At 36.0% G+C, this 20,459-nt stretch overlaps 1 protein-coding gene across 3 annotated transcripts in view; it reads left to right on the top strand.

The window, feature by feature from the left end:
• The window catches only part of ROBO1 (roundabout guidance receptor 1), a 1,242,585-nt gene extending 1,223,740 nt beyond the window's left edge, over positions 1-18,845 (top strand). For all 3 annotated transcript variants that reach the window (XM_081552483.1, XM_081552494.1, XM_081552499.1), the window contains 4 exons: positions 1,120-1,272; positions 9,434-9,739; positions 15,723-15,916; positions 17,154-18,845. In XM_081552483.1, coding sequence (XP_081408609.1) covers positions 1,120-1,272; positions 9,434-9,739; positions 15,723-15,916; positions 17,154-17,168 — 668 coding nt within the window. In that variant the 3' untranslated portion in view covers positions 17,169-18,845. The remainder of the gene's footprint in view (positions 1-1,119; positions 1,273-9,433; positions 9,740-15,722; positions 15,917-17,153) is intronic.
• Positions 18,846-20,459: the final 1,614 nt, after the last annotated feature.

Raw genomic sequence — 20,459 nt, forward strand, 5'->3', positions numbered from 1 at the left:
TATGGATTAAATATTTTGTGCTGTTGTACTATGTCTCTGTAAGAAAGCCAGAGAATTTGAGAGCACAGCAATGTACCATGTCTGATTATCAGGTTCATTTATCACCTGTGAATATTGTCCCTCCAAGATCAAAATAATGAAAAACTACTTACACCAGCACCAAAAAACATAAAAGTCTCTGGAGAGGTCACTTTAAATATCCAGAAGCAGCAAATAAATATCTTTTAAGAGAACAGGGGTGTGGATAATTTTGGCCGGTCTAAGTATGTGAGCTAGCTAAATTTTAGGCCACCATAAGAAAAAATACCTGAGAATGTACTCAAATTTAGGAGTCTGTCTTCAGAGAAGAGCACAAACATATTTAATTAAAATAAGGAATGTGTTTTGTACTGTTTATTCTTAGAACTTGAATTTCTTAAGGGCTCTGGTTATTCCTTTTGAGAAAGAAACAGACATTGGATATATTCTGTAAAAATTTAATTAATAGTTTTGTTTAACAGTAACAATTTAGTGATGGTAGCTGCAAAAATAGTTACGATGTTTTTCTTTAATGCCTAGGTATCAAGAACTTTAGCAGAATAAAAGTACCAAGGCTTAAAAAAAAAAGAACATGAAGATACTTTTAGGGTATTTTTTCCAGTGAATAGCTCAAGCAGCATAACAAAAATCCGATTATTTACTAGAATAAGTTTAGTCACTCAGTCGTGTCTGACTCTTTGCGACCCATGGACCATAGCCTGCCAGGCTCCTCTGTCCATGCGATTTTTCAGGCAAGAATCTTTCTGACCCAGGAATCGAACCCACATCTCCTGTGTCTCCTTCACTGCAGACAGATTCTTTACCTGCTGAGCCACTGGGGAAGATCCCTTGGAAGAGGGCATGGCCACCCACTCCAGTATTCTTGCCTGGAAAATTCCATTGACAGAGGAGCTTGGCGGTCTACCGTCCATAGGGTTGCACAGAGTCAGACACACCTGAAGCAACTCAGCATTGTTTACTAAAATAATTTATTTAAGGGTTTTTTTTTTAATAGGGTTAGTTCTAGTTTTAATGTTTTATTTTGATTACTACTGTTAAGTTAAACTTTATTGTTGAGCTTGACTCTGATTTTTTTCTCAGGCCGCCGCCATTTTCATGCATCCCAGTGCCCTAGACCCACAAGTCCTGTTTCTACCGACAGCAACATGAGTGCTGCTGTAGTACAGAAGGCCAGACCAGCCAAGAAACAAAAACACCAGCCGGGACATCTGCGCAGAGAAGCCTACACAGATGGTAAGTCCACTGAAATGGATGGAAACATCTATGAATCTCACCTCTTTACCTTGGCTCTCTCTGACTTGAAAATGCATCCACTGACATTAGGAATTACATTAAAAATTCATTAACAGTAAGCCTCATATTACTTAGAGGAATGATCAGCTTCCATATCTTGTCGGGCATCTCAAGTCCCTGCAGTTTTCTAGTAAGTGGGTTAGTTAGGAAGTTAAAACAAAGGATAATACTTTTAATATTCTTAAAAGGTTATTATATAGTTTAAACAAGTAGATATTACTGTAGTTGAAGTAATGGCTTGGGATTAACTTTCATCACTGGTAACTCTTCCACAATGTCCTCAACTTTTTTTTCTTGGAGAATTTTGCATTCAAATAGAAGACAATAAACTCATTTGAATATAAAGTCTAACTATAGTGGTGTTACAAACAGTTTGTGCACCAAAAGGCAAATGGAATCGTCTTCCTTCATGCCTTCACACACAGTCTCCACTGTCACTGACGAGGCGAGGTTTGTATTCTAGAGGGAGCACAGGAGAATAGCACAAACATTGTGACGTTGTCTAGAGAAAGCCTTTAATGAAAGTGCCTCAGGTGGCCCGGCATTTATTAAACCACCACCTTCTCGTTTTATAAAACAACCTCAAGGGCTTTGTTGGAAATTCATGTAAGATAAATTCTCTCAGGCTCACCCATCTTGTCAAGTTTGCTAAATTTACTAAAGGGGTGGGGGGAAGAAGGTTGTCACAGGCACCATTCCCACCTCCTGGTCCTCTCCAACCGCAATCTGATTAGAACTTTCATTACCAGTCAGCAATTTTTCAAAAAGGGCATCATTTGCCATTATCATATGAAAGCCTAATATTATAGATCCTTATCCAAGGTTACAAGGAGGGTTTTCTGAGGCACTTCTCCCCATGATTCCTGCCACTTGACAGAAAAAATTTAATACAAAGCTCACAGCATGATGAGCACAAGTAATTTTGCAATGAGTGGCTGTCCATGCTATTATCTGTACTTTATTCAGAGTATTTTCTCTCACTAGCATCTATCTGATATTAGACTGCATTAAAGACTGGCATGACACAGCGCACCTGGGCCTCCTGGGTCCTGCCTGGGACTCCTTTGTCAGGGAAACTGAACTGTCAGAATATTATCTGATTTTGAAGGGTGATTATAATGGCTTTGAGCATGTTTGCCTCTGTGAAGGGACGAAAACTAGGTATAAATCCCCAAACTCTATTGGCAGTTTTACATTTATGGGACCCCTATAATGGCATTTTACAAGTTTTATAGCTGTTCTATCAGTTTTTATTATCTAGAAGAGACTGTTCCTAACAGAAAAACTGGTCAAACATCAAACCTTGATGTGAATGCATTTAGGTTGAATACATCAGGGAGAAAATCTGGTCTAAAGCTTTGTGTAACTCTTTCTACTTCTTATTTATACTTGTTTTGAGGGGCTTCTGGCATTGAGTGATGCTTTTAAAAATGCTTTAAATAATGTAAACATGTCAGAGGGCATAGCATTGCAGTTATAAATTATAATATGCTTGAAAATTGTGATCTGTATTCATCACCCCATGTACTGTAGCATTTATTTCAGTGTTTAATAATTAAACATAAATTCTAACTAATCCCTGAATAATAGCTATTAAATTGAATGATGAAGCAACCAAGTTATTTTTAAGTTAATTTCAGAAATACTGAAGAAATATGTTAAAATATTTGTAAAGCCATATGAATATCAAATATTATTTAAATTTCTAAATGTTCATTTTACATGTGATTATACAGAATAGTCATAATATACAGCACGATGTAGAAGCCAGTAATTATTTTCTCTAAGTCACAAAAATAGACGAAATGGTTAAATACTAGCTTTAACTTCCTTTTAGCGTTTTGATGACCATCTGTCATTGAGTTGTGCTTATTTTACTAACAAGTCTTGATTTTAATTCTGGATGTTTTCTGATTTGGTAAAGAAAAAAATAAAACTATTTACTATTTTGTACGTTTCCATAATGCATCTTGAATAACTGAAATCTTTTCTTCGTAATGTGCCAAATAAAATGTACACATACTCTTGGTAGTAGTGGTTATAGTATAGAAAGAAAAGTCATTTTATCAGAAATCATTTTCTTAGTTTTGAAAAAAAATTCATAATCCATTTCATGAAGAAACTCTATGGCAAATACAATTTTTAAAATTATTAAAGAACAAAGAGGGGAGGGAGGAGAATGAACTTAAGGAGCTGCCAGTTGTGAAAATGAGAAATATATCAACAAGACATGTAGAGGTTTTTTTCATTTTTGGATTTTGATGATTGAATCAATTATGATGGATGCATTTGATTATTGTCAATAGATTTCTTATGTGAACTGTTTTCAACATATATCAGTCTTGAGCATGTAGCATCTTTACTTTGTAAATTTTGTTCAAATTATCAATTTCCTTTACAGATTTTTTGTGACCTCTATGAGGAAAAAAAATAGAACCTAAACTGATAGATCTGTGTCTGAACTGATAAAGAGTAATTTTTCATGATCTTTGTTATAATCCTTGGTTAAGCCACCTTATCTAAGTGGCTTCAGTTCAGTTTAGTCACTCAATCGTGTCTGACTCTTTGCGACTGCAGCATGCTAGGCCTCCCTGTGCATCACCAACTCCCAGAGATTGCTCAAACTCATGTTCATTGAGTTGGTGATGCCATCCAACCATCTCATCCTCTTTCGTCCCTTTCTCCTCCTGCCCTCAATCTTTCCCAGCATCCCATCAGAGTCTTTTCCAGTGAGTCAGTTCTTCACATCAAGTGGCCCAAGTATTGGAGCTTCAGCTTCAGCATCAGTCCTTCCATTGAATATTCAGGACTGATTTCCTTTAGGATGGACTGGTTGGATCTCCTTGCAAGTCCAAAGGACTCTCAAGAGTCTTCTCCAACACCACAGTTCAAAAGCATCAATTCTTTGGTGCTCAGCTTTCTTTATGGTCCAACTCTCACATCCATACACGACTACTGGAAAAAACCATAGGTGGTTTAAACAACAGAAATTTATTTCCTAACAGCCCTGGAGACTAAAAGTTCGGGCTCATGGGGTTGGCAGGGTTGATTGCTCCTGAAACCTCTCTCCTTGGCTTGTAGATGTCCTTCTCCCCGTGTCTTCACTTGGTCTTCCCTCTCTGTATGTTATGTGCCCTCTTCTTTTAAGGACCCCACTCAGATGGGATCAGGGCCCACTCTAAGGACCTCATTGTAATTTAACTGCTTCTTTAAAGATCCTGTCTTCAAGTACAAGTCACATTTTGAGGTGCTGGGGATTAGAACTTCAACATATGAATTTTGGAGGGAACACAATTGAGCCCATAACAGCCCACCAGCCTCTAATTCATGGCACTGTAGCCATACCTTGTGTTGTAGATAAATGTTGGGTCTCATAGGGAGTACTCATTGCAAAGTGGAGGACTGCATGCTGTTGAATACTGACAGGCAGAATCCAACTCTTTATTTATTTCATATTTGCTGCTTTCACCCAGATAAAGGGCAGGATTCAAATATATGAATATTTATCAGACTTTTATTGAGTTAAAGCCAAGCATAAGTGCATTTCTAGGACCTTCTAATAGATTCTTTCCACCCCTTTGCCACCCCTCCTGATTTGTTCACGTGCTTAACTTAAAAAACAAATCTACATTATTTTCTACAGCTCTACTTTTCATAAATTATAAATTCACCCTCTTTGGAATGATGTTATTTTGACTCGATATATCATTAATCACAAGGGCTTGGAACTTCAAACAGTTATGTAAATAGAGTGCTGGGTCTCTGTAGTGAGTGAATGCCAGCAGAATTGTCTCCATGTTTATGCTCTTTTGTATTACTTTATGTGCATTATATTGCTATTTAGAGAGTCTTGTATAAAGAATGGTGTTTATACAATTGTATAAAGAAAGAGACTATACTTGTATATGAGTTCCATGATCCCATTTTTTAAACCCAGTTTGAGCTATTAACGGTATGAATTATCTGAAAGTACTATTTGCTATTTTATGAAATATACGATTGTTTATACTATGATAATCTCTGATTTGACTCAGTGTTTATTTTGCTATACCTAAAAAAAAATTTGGTAATCTGTTTATATTAGAAATTACACCTACCATCATTCCCCTCTGTTAATTAGATACAGTGGCAATTATATACAGTAAGTTTGAACTCTTAAAATTACCATCAGATTCTCTTCTTTTTCTACCTGTGTTATAGATAGCATCTATATAGAGCATCTGGTAATGGATTTTGTCGCAAGAGTCATAGATTCCCAAGACTTTGTATGATCTTATGGTATTGATAATAATCAGCTTTGATATCCGATCAGCCCAGACATTTTATGATTTGATGATAGTGGCTGTCATTAGCTTCCTGATAAGCTGTGTTTGCAATCCAGTCTGAGTTTGTAGCAAGGAGATAGTGCAGAAATGAGTCTGCAGTCACTCACTCCCTCTGCTTCCAGGTATATTCTGAATTATTTTCTTCTTCTCCCATTCCCAGTCACAGGCTCAGTCTGAACTTAGAACAGCTCAGCCTTGGGTCTCTTCACTTTAAGTCACTCAGTACAATCTGTATTTTCTCTCTTTTGGGTTATTTTTAATAAATAAGTAGTCAATGAGGGGGATCATAGCATCTGGTTCCATCACTTCATGGCAAATAGATGTGGAAACAATGGAAACAGTGACAGACTTTATTTTCTTGGGATCCAAAATCACTGCAGACTGTGACTGCAGCCATAAAATTAAAAGTCACTTGCTCTTTGGAAGGAAAGCTATGACCAACCTATACATGGTATTAAAAAGCAGAGACATTACTTTGCCGACAAAGATCTGTATAGTCAAAGCTATGGTTTGTCCAGTAGTCGTGTATGGATGCAAGAGTTGATGATAAAGAAAGCTGAGCGCCAAAGAACTGATATTTTCGAACTGTGGTGTTAGTGAAGACTCCTGAGAGTCCCTTGGACTGCAAAGAGATGAACCCTGAATATTCATTGGAAGGACTGATGATGAAGAGGAAGCTCCAATACTTTGGCCACCTGATGCAAAGAGCTGACTCACTGGAAAAGACCCTGATGCTGGGGAAGATTGAAGACAGGAGGAGACGGGTACGACAAAGGATGAGATGATTGAATGGCATCACTGACTCAATGGACATGAGTTTGAGCAAACTCCAGGAGGTAGTAAAGGACAGGGAGGCCTAGTGTGCTGCAGTCCATGGGGTTTCAAAGTTGGAAACAACTGAGAGACTGAACAACAACTATTTTTAAAATGTTGTTTTAAAAAAAAATGTTATTAAAGGAGGAAAATCATCACCAGTGACAGTGACAGTTTATGTTTTAAGACAAAAAGCTTTTGATTTTCCTAGATTTAGTTTTTACATAAAAAGAGGACATGGTGAGCTAAGAGAATTAATAACAACAGTATGCAAGTAACAGTCTGACCAGTTTTAATGATGGAGTCCTAAGTAAAACAGCTGGAAGTAAGATGATATCTCAAAATTTATGCTTTAAGAGACCAATACAATGAATTCTAATGCCTTAGTTATATGGCACATAAATTCAAAATAAAATTACTTTTAAAAACTCATAACTACTTAAGAGGTGGCAAGAATACACAGAAGGAACAAAAAAAAATGGTTAATTCTTTAAAAAAAAAAATCCCACCAAGAATGAGAACACTAGATTAAAACTGATGCTTGCTGGACCCCTTAATTTGCTATTATATTATGAATTTTCAAGGCACGATTTTAATATTCAAGAATTTTTTATGCTTGTATATGTAAATAATAGTCACTGGACCATTGCCAATAATAGTAATATCTCTGGAAACAACTTAAATATTCCTCTGTTGGGATTTACTATATAAATAATGATATATTCATAAAACAGAACAGTGTCCAAACTTTTCATCAGAAGAGGTAAAACTATATGTTTATGTATAGAAATGTATACAACTACACATTTAGGTGAAAAAAAGTGCAATCGTTGTATGTTACTAAGAAAGGAGGACTATCACATTCTGGTGGGCAGACATGCATGCTCCAAAACCCCAGATATGGCCATTTTACATAGTTTCTAATGTGAATGGTACTCCTTGGAATTATGCAACTTGGCGGCCTTGCTTTCTATGCATAAATAATTTCTGGGATGATCTATAAACATCCATTCAGACTAATTACCTCTGCATCAATATTGAGGATTTGAAATGAAGGTGGGGGACATATGAAGGGTTATATTTCCAAGTTTTTATATACTTTTGAATTTTTACCATGTGTATTTTCTATGGAAAAGCTTAATTTTATAATACTAAACATTTAATATGAATACATACCCTATACATGTTTTAGTTGATTTGTTCTGTTAATATCACATAGAATATAAAAACATTACCATTTCTAAAGTCATGACTAAAGAAAAAATATGGTGATAGTTCTCAAGTCTCTAGATCTCTGGTTTTGACCTTCCATGAAATTCAGATTTTATATACAACAACCTTCTGTATATATCTGCCTGGATACTTCAAAAGTTCTTCCTGTTCACTTTTCTGAAACAGAACTCATACTCTTCCTTTGCAAACCATCTCTTTCTCATCCCTGCATTCCTCATACAACTAGTTAACTATGGCAAAAATCTTAAGAGTTACCTAATGAATAGTCTTCTGGGGCTTCCCTGGTGGCTCAGTAGTAAAGAATCTACCTATAATGCAGGAGACCAAGATTCAATCTCTGGGTTGGGAAGATCCCCTGGAGGAGGAAATGACAACCCACTCCAGTCTTCTTCCCTGGAAAATTCCATGGACAGAGGAGCCTGGCGGACTATAGTCCATGGGGTCGCAAAGAGTCAGACAGGACTGAGCAACTGCACACACATACACGCTTCCTCTGCTATTTTCCATTGATCATTAAATAATATTGATTTTTATTCCTTAAACTCTCTCAGGCATATCTACTCTCCATCTGAAAGTCACCAGTACAATTCTATCTCCTCTCATTACTTACTGAGTTATTAAAATAACATTTTAGCCTCCTGGATTTAAGACTTTCCTTTTAATTCGTCCTCCATACTACAGCCAGAACAAACTAAAGCTAGAATCTGTTCATATTTTTCTACTAACTTATCAACTATTACTAGGTTATATATTTCTTTTCCCTGGATGTACCTAGGAGTCATTTAAAAAAAAAGTGCCACTTAATATAAATTTTCTAGATATAAAAGTATATGCCTACTTTTATTTTTAAGTATGTCTATGAGAAGTATAGTTATATATAATATCCAATTATTTGTAATATATTAATATATAACTATAGACAGATAAAAATTAACTTATCTGTATATTAGTGATTATCTAGTTTAAAACCTGTGGAGTTTACAAAGTGGAGAGACCATACCAATGAAGGGTAGATTGTGAAGATGCAATAGAATGAAATGGTAGTATAAAGAACACTGAATCAGAAATTAGGAATCTGAGGGCGTTAGTCCTGGTTCTGATTATATGTAGCTTTAAGTTTGGAAAATAACTTAAGATCTGTGTGTTTGAACTTCCCTATCTACAAAATGAGAAGGGATTCAGGTAGATTAGGGATGGGAAAGAGGTCTCAACTCAAGTGCCAACCTCAATCTGAAGTGGTTACCTGAAGAGTAAGGATATCCATCTGGGATCAGCAACATTACAGTGAAATCAATTAGGAAGACCTGCCATGGTTGGGGGAGAAAAAGCTATAGCATATATATCCATATTAGCCATCCCAAGATTAGCTCTATGATTCAATATTCCTGTGCCAGATAAAGGATTCCCTGGTAGCTCACTGTGTATAGAATCTGTCTGCAATGAAGGCAGACTCCCATTCAATTCCTGGGTTGGGAAGATTCCCTGGAGAAGGAATAGGCTACTCACTCCAGTTGTGAAGTTTGCCTGGTGGATCAGTTGGTAAAGACTGCCAGATAAATAAAAATGAGAGTACATTAAAATTGTTAGTCTTCTTATTCTTTGGTTGTCTTCAATTGTTCAATTCTTTTAAGATTATTATTTCACAATTGAATGTGACTCTAATGGTAACACTAATGTTGACAAATTTGGAAATGGCAAACTTTCACAGTATTTTAAATATTTCTTTTCAGATCTTCCACCTCCCCCTGTGCCACCTCCTGCTATCAAGTCACCCACTGCCCAATCCAAGGCCCAGCTGGAGGTACGACCCGGGATGGTGCCAAAACTCCCTTCTGTAGAAGCAAGAACAGACAGATCAGATAGAAAAGGAGGCAATTACAAGGGGAGAGAAATATTGGATGGAAGACAAGTTGCTGATATGCGACCAAATCCAGGTGATCCCAGAGAAGCACAGGAACAGCCAAATGATGGGAAAGGACGAGGAAACAAGGCAGCAAAACGAGACCTTCCACCAGCAAAGACTCATCTTATCCAAGGTACATATTTAGTCAAGCAACCAATAAATACAGATTGAACATGTTTGCATGGTACACAGGTAAGGCTCTTGAGGATCAGGTACAGAGGGTACGATTCAGAAATTTGCTCTGTATTGGAGGAGACAGGTATGCACACAGATAATTTGAATACAATCAGTTCTCATACATGATATTATGCAAGTCCTCCTTGAAGAGGTGCCAATTTAGTTGAAGTTTAAAGGAAAGCATGATTTACACAAGTTACAAGGAAAAAGGAGATTTCTGACAAAGGAAATAAATAGAGGAAAAACATGAAAATGTGAAAATGAATGTTTAGTGAATTCCGATTTCCAGTTTGGCTGGAAAATAAGATGCTTGGGGTCAGGGACAAATGGCAAAAATAAAACTAGAAAGGTGGTTGAACCTGATTGGGGAGGCCAGGAATACTATTTTGAAGAGTTTGGGATTAATGATATGGACAGTGGTGAGCCAGCAAAAAAATTAATCAAGAAATTATATAATCAAAAATAAGAATAAAAAAAAATTATCAATTTTTTTCTTAAAAAAATAACTGACAGAACTTTATAGTGAAGGAGGAGTCCGGAATTGGGTGGCTGAAGGCATCAGAACTTTGCAAAATAATCTAGGTATAAAATATGAAAGCACTGAATTAAAATAGTTGTGTAAGTTAAAAAGAGAAACAGCCTATATAGGCATTTCAGAGATAGATACTATAGGACTTGGTGACTGAATGTAAAAAACTAAAATGAACTAAGGGAGTAAAAGAAAAGTTATTCAAATGTTAATTAGATGACTTTCCATGGCTATACAATATAATTGTAATGAACAATGTAAAAAAATGAGGAAAAGGATAAAAGTCTAATGGAAAAGAACTTCAGTTATGAATGGATTAAGGTACTGACAAGAAGGTAGAAATGAAAAAATTCAGTAAGAATTTAGAGAACTAAGTTTAAAGATCAGGAGAAAGGTTGTAAGTAGAGAATGGATGTTGTTCACCTCAGCAGCACAGAGGTGAAAATTGTTTGAATTACAAAAGCTAAATTATCAGCAGTGATGTAGTGGGTAATGTTTAACAATCAATTCTCTGGGAAGGAGACAGAGCAAGCCCCTAATTTGTAGCCATTTGCTTACTTCTGTTGGGTAATTACATCCAAAATGGCTAGTTTCAAGCTACTAATATGAAATTAGTGTATGTGGAGTTGGGAGGAGATGGGTATAGTAGACCCTTGTGTGAACATGTAAGCTCCCAGCACACCACAGAGATGATTGTACTTAAAGGATACTAGTGCGGAGAGGGAAAGGGGAAGGGGCTAGACAGGAATGGGGAATTAGAGGTACAGACTACTACATACAAAATAAATAAGCTACAAGAACATATTGTACAGCACAGAGAATATTGCCATTACTTTATAATAACACAGAGAATATAGCCATTGTTATATAATACTTTATAATAACTTTGAATCACTATATGCTACTAATATAATGTTGTAAATCAACTATGCTTCAGTGAAAATAAATACATTCATACATACAAAAAAAAAACATATGTTAGGCAGAGGAACATTCTGTACAGAAACTGAGGTGTAATCAACCCAGTGATATAAAGTAATCAAACCATTCAAACTAAAAAGAATAGTATCCTGGAAATAATGGAGAAGGAAATTTTAAGATGGGAAGGAATATAAAATGGCACAGAAGTGAAAGTTGGATGTGAATGGGGGTAGGGTGGGATAATGGGTGAAGGACACAGAGATTTTACAAAATGTTTTTTTGTAGGTGGTATTTAAAAGAACAAGGGCTTCCCAGGCGGCTCAGTGGTAAAGAATCTGCCTGCCAATGTAGGAGACGTGAATTTGATCCCTGGATCCTGAAGATCCCCTGGAGAAGGAAATGGCAACCCACTCCAGTGTTCTTGACTGGGGAATCCCATGGACCCCGGAGCCTGGGGGGCTGTGGTCCATGGGATCACAAAGAATTGAACAAGGCTTGGGGACTAAACCACCATCACCATTTAACTTTTTTAAATCAAATAGTCACTATAGAATCTCGACTGTAGGGTCTGGAAAGTAAATGAAAATTGTGGAAGGGAGGTGATAAGTATGGGCTCTCTGCAGAAAGTTGGGAAGGAGAGAGGTCAAGATAAGATTTGACAGGAAGGCAGAATCTGTGGAAATGTTTTTAGGTAAGATATTTGAACATTAGTACAGACGGAGAAAAACTTATTTAGGCAGAAGAGATACAAGAAAAGAAGGTAATTGATGAAGGAATCAGGAAGGATTGATGAGGAAATGAATCTTAGAAGGCTGTAAGTGCAGTTTAACTACAACTGTTTTCAAAGCTGCAGTTTGATAAGATTGGACATCAGTCTATTGTTCTGTTCATTATGGGCATCTGGTCATTAGCAGCTTTCTTTCAATATAGAGGACAGTTTCACTTCATTCTGTGACGGAAGCCTGAATTCCTCACTCTGGCATGGACTCAGCAATGAAGTGATGGTAAAGTTATGTGTTTTGCACAGATGCCTCCATTATGTGACCACAGATTACTTGGTTACATCACTGTAATCTGAAGTTTGAAAAACTGTGCTTATTTTTATCTTTAAAGCCAAGGTGATCTGAACTTTTAACAACAATACTCCAAGAAGTGATTCAAAGATCAAATGTCACAATATAAATTATGCGTTTTGTATCTGACCTGAAACTACAGACCAGTTTGCTGCGTTTTTCCAAAATAAGCTCAATTCTTTAGGTGAAAATTTAACAACTCAGAATGATTTTGATGTGTGTAAAATTAAAACAGATGAAATTATTTTTGTGTCTTTTAATTATCATTTCTATACATTCCTGTCATTTTAACCTTCATAATTCAGTTTTTTCTATTTATAATTAAAGAGGGTCCCTGATTTACATCTGTAACAAATGGTTATTTTAATTAAGGAGAGTGGTCTTTTAGATTTCAATGTCTGATCTTTTTGCTGACATTTACCTCAGTTAGTTCAATTTATTTCTACATATATCAAACATCTACACTGTTATGAAGCATTGTGCTAGTCCTGAAATTTATGTGTAAACATGAACCTTGACCTCAAGGAGCTTATAGTCAGAGAAGGAGACAGGTAATCTTTATTCACAGATACACTCATATTTGATATAATGTTTATGGTGTCATGATACTTGAGAATCCAGAGAAGGGAAAATTAGCCCAGTCTGTGGGTGATGGAATGTAAAGAAAGACTTCTTGATCTTTCCTAGTGGAAATGATTCATAAGCTGACTTTTCAGGAGGGTGGAATTTAGCTTGGGTAAGAAGAGTGGAAAGATTGTTTTGGCAGAGAAAGTCAGAATGAGAATTTGAGGTACATTGAGGAGAATGTAAGAAATTCAGTGTTATTAGACAGTAAAAGTGGTAAAGATGAAGCTCTTGAGATAAATGTAAGCTTACTTCATGGAGACCCTATAGTTCCTATAAAAGGAAAGTAGCTGAGTGAAGCAAGTTTAGAGGGAAATAACTCAAGAAGCAGAGACCTGTTAAAAGATATTTACCACCTCAGAAGAGACATGGAGAATATAAACCAGGCTGTGGGAGCAGAGATGACTGAGGGGGAATATTCAAGAAACTTTTTAGTTAAAATCATCCTTACGTGTTATATATCTGAATGTGTGGAAGAGGTTCATTTAAGAGGTTATGGGAAGGTTGTTGGAAAGGAGAGAAGATATTAAAATAATTCCAGCTTTCTATCTAAGGTATATTAAAGGTTAGCAATGCCCTTAACTACATTAAGAAATACAGAGGGGGAAGAAATCTCAGAGGCGTGGACATGGTGAAGTCAGTGCTCAATCTGTGGAGTTTGAGGGGCCCTCAAAAGGAGGCAATTGGGCAGAGCTCAGGAAATATACATTAATAACTCATCATGGTGAAAGAGTAAAGCCACCCATTTATTCAGTCAGAATATTTATTTATTTTTAATTTATTTATCTTAATTGGAGGCTAATCACTTTACAGTACTGTAGTGGTTTTTGCCATATATTGACATGAATCAGCCATGGGTAAACATGTGTTCCCCATCCTGAACCCCAATCCCACCACCCTCCCCACCCCATCCCTCAGAGTCATCCCAGTGCACCAGCCCTGAGCACCCTGTCTCATGCATCAATAACCTATATATGTCTAGGTGAGATGGTATCAATACACAAAGCCAAGTATCTTGGCAGCTATACTCTAGAAAAGGTACAGTCTGAGAGAATGGACGAAATCGCCCAGAGTAAGTGGGAAAAAAAGTTTTTATGCACACACACATGCATGCGTGCACACACACACACACACACACACACTGTGCTAAAAGCAGAAACCGGCAAGAAGGACATCAACATGTAAGAGGCACTGCATAAGAAGAGCCCACCAAAGACAGGCTAGAAAGGAGGGAGAAATAGGAGCTGAGACTAGTAATGTTTACATTGGCTGTGGCTTTCAGATGAAGGGCAGTGAGAAGTCTAGAGACTTAAGGATTGAAACATGATTAGCATTATCAAAGTCAACAGGGAATTTTCTCAGTTCCCTTGTAGTAATGTGGGCGCAAGTAGATTTCAGTGAGATGCAGAGTGAATGGGAGTTGTAATGACCAATACTGAGTCCAGATTACTGTTCAAGAAGCTATGCTAAGCTATCAGTAGAGATAGACTTATAGATTTATGTAGAGCACCAGCCTAAGGGGAAAGTCTTTAGCCAAAGAGATATTTTATCATGATGTAGTTTGTCAAAAAGTCAGCTCAGTAGAGAAAATTGGGTGAAACAGAGACAGAAGGTGAAGGTCACAGAGGGCCAAATTCCATGAAGCTAGCTAGGTGCAGGTATAGTGATCCACATGGACTCTGAAACACAGAGAATCAGAAGTCTGGATCAGGAATGAAAGTTGTGATGAATACAGCAGGAGAGAAGTACCATCAAAGAGGACAATACAGGTTACATAACTCCACTGCTTGGCCCTCACAGGAGTAGGGTGTTTTTGTTCAAGGGTGGAGGAGCAGTGATTTACAGCTAGTGTTGGTGAACTGAAAGCAAACTTCCCTTCTTCCACTGTAAGGAACTTCAATGTAGACTCCCTGGGAAATCAGATTTCATTCAGGCAATGTGGACGGTAGAGGAAGCTTTGAGGGGAGGAGAACAAAAGGGCATGTAGAAGGGTTTTGTTTCATCTTGCTGTGCTCTGTTTTGATGTGTTTTGTGTTCAAAGGTTAGAATGCACAGGCTTTGGAGAGAAGTGAGCAGTTGAAAGATGCAACATTAGAAGCATCACCAAATGTAAAGCATATGGAGATAGTAATTCAGGAGACAGCAGTTACCGGAAGTGGCTTGATTTTTGAAGCTAGCAACGATGTCAGGCTTCTCAGATTCAGGGTTCCACAATGTAAATATGATGCTGAAATGGAGGTTGGCATCTTGGTATCTAGGGAGTGAATCCAGGTTTGAGTCTGTTTTGGTGGTTCAATAAGACTGGGATTTTTTTTTCCTATCAATGCCTTATAATTCCTTCTTAGTTTACATAGGGACATACTACAATATCTCATGTGTTTTCACATCGACACTAGCAACTCCCAGTGTCCTAAGACACTGTCATCACTTTTTTTTTCAAAAAGTGGAAACTAAAGCCTGAAATAATGGGAGATAACATAGTGAAGGATAAGACTGCAAGTCATGTCTGACTCCAGGTTTAGTTTCCCTCTTTTAAGGATGTTGATCTCAAGTGAATTTGAGATAGATAAGAACTTACGAGTAGAATCGATCTAAATTCCAGCCACTACCAGGAAAACAGCTGAGTTGTTATTTTTGTTTTCAATGCCTTATTCATTATAGTTATAAAATGTCCTCATTTATTCCTCAGAAATACTAGTGTTTCTCCATTCTAATTTATAGGCACAGTGATACATTATACAGTGAAAATGTACAGTGGGCTTCATATGCACTTATTATATTTCATTACACAGAGGATATTCTGCCTTACTGTAGACCTACTTTTCCGACATCAAATAATCCCAGAGATCCTAGTTCTTCAAGTTCTATGTCGTCAAGAGGATCAGGAAGCAGACAAAGAGAACAAGCAAATGTAGGTCGAAGAAATATTGCAGAGATGCAAGTTCTTGGAGGATATGAAAGAGAAGATAATAATGAAGAATTAGAGGTATCTATAATTTTTTTCAAGTTTCCCAATGTTAGACTAGTTTTTATATAAACCTCAAAGTTTAAAGCATTCATCAGTCTACAGAAATGTTACTATTTCATCACAAACCCTGTTAGTGATGATAGCAATTGAAAGTCTTAGAATTTAATGATTTTTCTTGAAATGTGTTCCAAAGTTTTAAATGGTAGTAATGGTTTCTTTTTAGATGTTAGGGTTCATATTCAGATAGGAAATTTATATAACAAACATGTTGTTAGGGAATAAGAACTATTGATCTAGATAATTGTAATTCATAGTATTACAATAGATTATAAAAATCCAGTAAAGTGATAGAGTTACAAGATGTGAGTGAGGGTGTTTTGCCTGTACTATCTGCCATCTAGTGATCACCGGGATTAATCAGGATGATTTGGGCAATTATCTTTTATCTTCAGTTTTTTGAAAATGGGAACCTGATACTTAACACTGACCTTCCCAAATAGAGAACACTTCTTGGGTCAAAGATATCCTTTGTTGGAATCTATAGATAGTATTGTAAGGTAGAGTTGACACCAAGTCACATTGTATTATAAAATCATCTCTTGTGATTAAGACTGTGTTTCCACCATTCAATAAAAAGATAAGCTGAGGACAAATTTCTCATCCTGCAAGCAGATTTTATCTCAAGCAGATTGTTAGTAGAGTGTTAAACTGTAACTTTTTATAATAGAAGATGAAAAATTATAATTAATTATGTCTAATTGAATTTGCTGTTATGCCCAATGTATATTTATTTTGAGGTTTAGAATAAGAAGACTTTCCTTTTGCACATGCTGTTAGAAAAGTTATTTTTCAGGTTTTTGGTTTTGTTTTTGTTTTGCTTTTAGAAGAGCCCTTTGAGGGCACAAAAAGTCAATACAGGCAACCAGCTACTTGAAACCAATAAAAATTCAGCTATCATGTTGAGTTGAGGCTGGGGGGTAGAAAACTTGGCCCTGCTCTTGTTCCTCTCCCTGTACCACACTTCCTAACCCCCAGACTCTGGGTGGAACACAGTTAAGTACTCGTTAGAGAACTACTGGATTTGCTGTCAAAACCAGCTAAAGTTGATGTATGAATATGTTGCCATGAGCGCTTTTCAGTGTATTCTAGGGAATGAATGAAGAAACAATGTAATAATAAAAGCATGAAATAAATACGAAGTAGGACAACACTCTAAGATTTATTTTCAAATTTAACAGGAACTTATCTCTTACAGGAAACTGAAAGCTGAAGACAACCAGAGAGGATTATGAGATCTAATGTGAAAGTTATCACTCAAGATGCCTTGTGTCAGATGACATAAGACGCCAGACAAAATGTTCAGTGCAATCAGAGTGTACAAATTGTCGTTTTCATTCCTCTTATTGGAATACCATTTTTTAAATTTTATTGGGGTTTTATCATTGTTATTTGATCCCTATCCCTAGGAAGAACCTCCCTATTCCCCTCACTGTTGGAACAAATCATTTCACCTTGCTTCTGGCAAGGGAAGTATTGGACTTCTTGCTTCAGTCATCAGCCAACAGGAGAGAACAAAACAGTTCTTTTGCATTTTGCCCCTGAGATATGGCATTGCACCGCTTATATACCAAGCCAATTTACTGATCAAAGATACAGAGTTGACTAATCAACTTCATGTCAAGGGCTCTCAAGATATAATCTTTCTATAACCAACTGCTAATGCAAACTAAAACATAACTTCATTTTAACACGATTTTAAAATCAGTCTTTCATACCACCCTCTGCAGGGAGAAAAAAAAATACATAGCAAATGCAGGACAACCATAATCAATTTGAAGGGGGTAGAAACATTGTAAATATATACTCTTCGCAACCCCTGGTGGTACTTTATTTTGTCTTCATTTCAATCGCTGAAGTATATTCTTATTGGAAACGTACTTTTGGATAAGTAGGGGTAAGCCAGTTGGATCTCTGGTTGTCTAATCATTGTCATAAGTCAGCCTAGCAAAAACCTTGTTCTATTTTTCAATCAAAAAGCAATTATAAATGCATATTACCAACAAATGGATGTTTTTAATGACCAATTGAATAAGGACATCTCCATCTTAACTGGCCTGAATTTCTTCTGGTAGTGTCAGTTCAACCTTCGGAAGTGCCACTTAAGGAAGTTTGATTTTTGTTTTTGTAATGCACTGTTTTTAATCTTTTTTTTTTTTTTTTTGGTTTTAAAAGCACAATCACTAAACTTTATTTGTAAACCATTGTAACTATTAACCTTTTTTGTCTTATTGAAAAAAATGTTGAGAAGCGTTTTTAACCTGTTTTGTTAATGCTCTATGTTTGTATTTGGAATATTTGAATGATGACAGATGGTGAAGTAACGTGCATACTTTATTGTGGGCCATGAATGCAATGGTTCTTACTTTTCCTGGACTTAAAGAAAAAAAGGTTTAAGTTTGTTATGGCCATTGATTAAATTTACAAGATTTCCTTATAAGCTCAAATGGAGGCATTACTTGCTTTGAATGGTCAAATGATGTCCTCTGACTGTAGGTTTTTATGACCCTTTTTTTGTTATATAAATTCCATTGACTTTATAATTGGTGCTATTTGAAGAAAAAAAGTACATTTATTCATTTATAGGTATCTGTCCTGACCCACCCACCTCCCAGCCCTGCCATCCCCCTAGAAAACAAAGCCAAACAAAACTGAACCACAAAAAAAAAAAAAAGCTGATGTTCGCCAAAAACTAAATGTGTTCACTTAGATAATTTGAAATTTACATAGAAAAGGTGTGCAGTACTAAGGGAACAATCCATGTGATTAATGTTTTCATTATGTTCATGTAAGAAGCCTCTTATTTTTAGCCATAATTTTGCATACTGAAAATCCAATAATCAGAAAAGTAATTTTGTCACATTATTTATTAAAAATGTTCTCAAATACATCATTCTTCCTTGTGTTGATTTCTTTTTTTTTCCATTGTATGGTCAAACTTATTCCATTTAATCACAAAGTTGTGCTGTCTTAACATTTCACACTATATTATCAAATGAGTAAAAAGTCCCCTTTATGAATAGCCAGGTTTTACTTATAAGGAAAATTTCTCATTTTACTCTTCTGAAATTAAAGATACAAGGTGAATCATAAACTAATAGTCATTTAATCAGAGAGTAACTTAATTATTATTAAGAATGTACTAAAATGTTTATGTGTATGTGCCTGAATTTCAGTTAACTTATTTCTGAAATGGTCAGGATTCAACTGTGATAAATCTGATTTGTAAACTTTGAACTACTTAAGTTTTGTCAACAAGAAAATTATATAAATCCGAAATACTTATTAGTAATTATCTGCTTTATCATTTCAAATTTATGTAAAATTCTGACATTTCAATAACCTATCTATCATGTACCAGATTGCATATTATTGTTCATTAGATTAAAGTCAGCATATTCAATTATTCACCTTTGGAAGAATGAAATGAGCATCTTATCTTAGAAGTTCCAAAAGCAACAGAATCTACTGAACGTTCTTTTCCTGTGACTTATATACTGCTAATTTTTTTGTTGGCCACAATTTAAAAATATGGGGAAAAAGTTAAAAGGGGGGAATAATAATTTGAAATTAATTTTACAAAAATGAAGCAATCACCAGCATCTACATAAAGATGAAAAGGTTCATAGGTCAAGAAGTCAGTTTCCAAGCTATATCGAGGGAAAAAAATCGGAGAGATATGTTTGAAGGTATAATTTTTCTCTTGGTGAGTTGACTAAAAGTAACTTAAACTCTCTTTATAGTGAATGATACACATAAGTTATGTGTATAATGATATGTGTATAAATTATACATGTATAAATTATGTGTATCAGAGAGCCTGGGTTTGAATCCCAGTTTTGTCATGGGCTGTGTTTCTTGGACATATTACTATATTACTTAACCTCTAAGTTTCAGGTACTTCACCTGTAAACTCAATAATGCCTACCTCATGTAGACATTCAGCGAATTCATGTGTATAACATGGACTCTGTAAAGCCCCAAAACAATACAAGATATTGTTGTATTTATGGACTGAAAACATTGCACACTTGCTATCTTCACTTTTCACACAAAATTTGTTCCCAAAACTTACAAAGAAGTTTTTTTAACAAGGTCAAAAAATAAGTGTGGTTCAAGGATAGGGTGGTTCCATTTCCAGTGAGTAAAATTCACTGTCAAATACCTAATCATGGAATAAATTCTTAGTGTTTCTCCTTGTTTCCTTGCTTTTGAATTCTGGAGGGTGAGGATACGATATTTTCAGCACATATTTGACAATTCATGGGTACAAGCATGTCATTTGAGGTCTCAGTGACTAGACTTAGTGTCTATTTTGGGCTGCTTTTCTGCCTAATTGAAGAAAATACTGTTTTAGTTCCAGGGCAACTCAATTATGTCTTTCTTGGTCATTCCATATATGTAGTCTGGATTTTCTCCTCTCTTTCCACTCTACAGGGTAGATCAAAATTTCAAATAGTACCTAATTTCATAGGTAGAAAGTGTGGGAGTTCAGATGGTAGAG

This window comes from Giraffa tippelskirchi, chromosome 2 (assembly GCF_054371585.1).
Source record: "Giraffa tippelskirchi isolate mGirTip1 chromosome 2, T2T-mGirTip1v1.2.pri, whole genome shotgun sequence".
NCBI classification, from domain to species: Eukaryota; Metazoa; Chordata; class Mammalia; order Artiodactyla; family Giraffidae; genus Giraffa; species Giraffa tippelskirchi.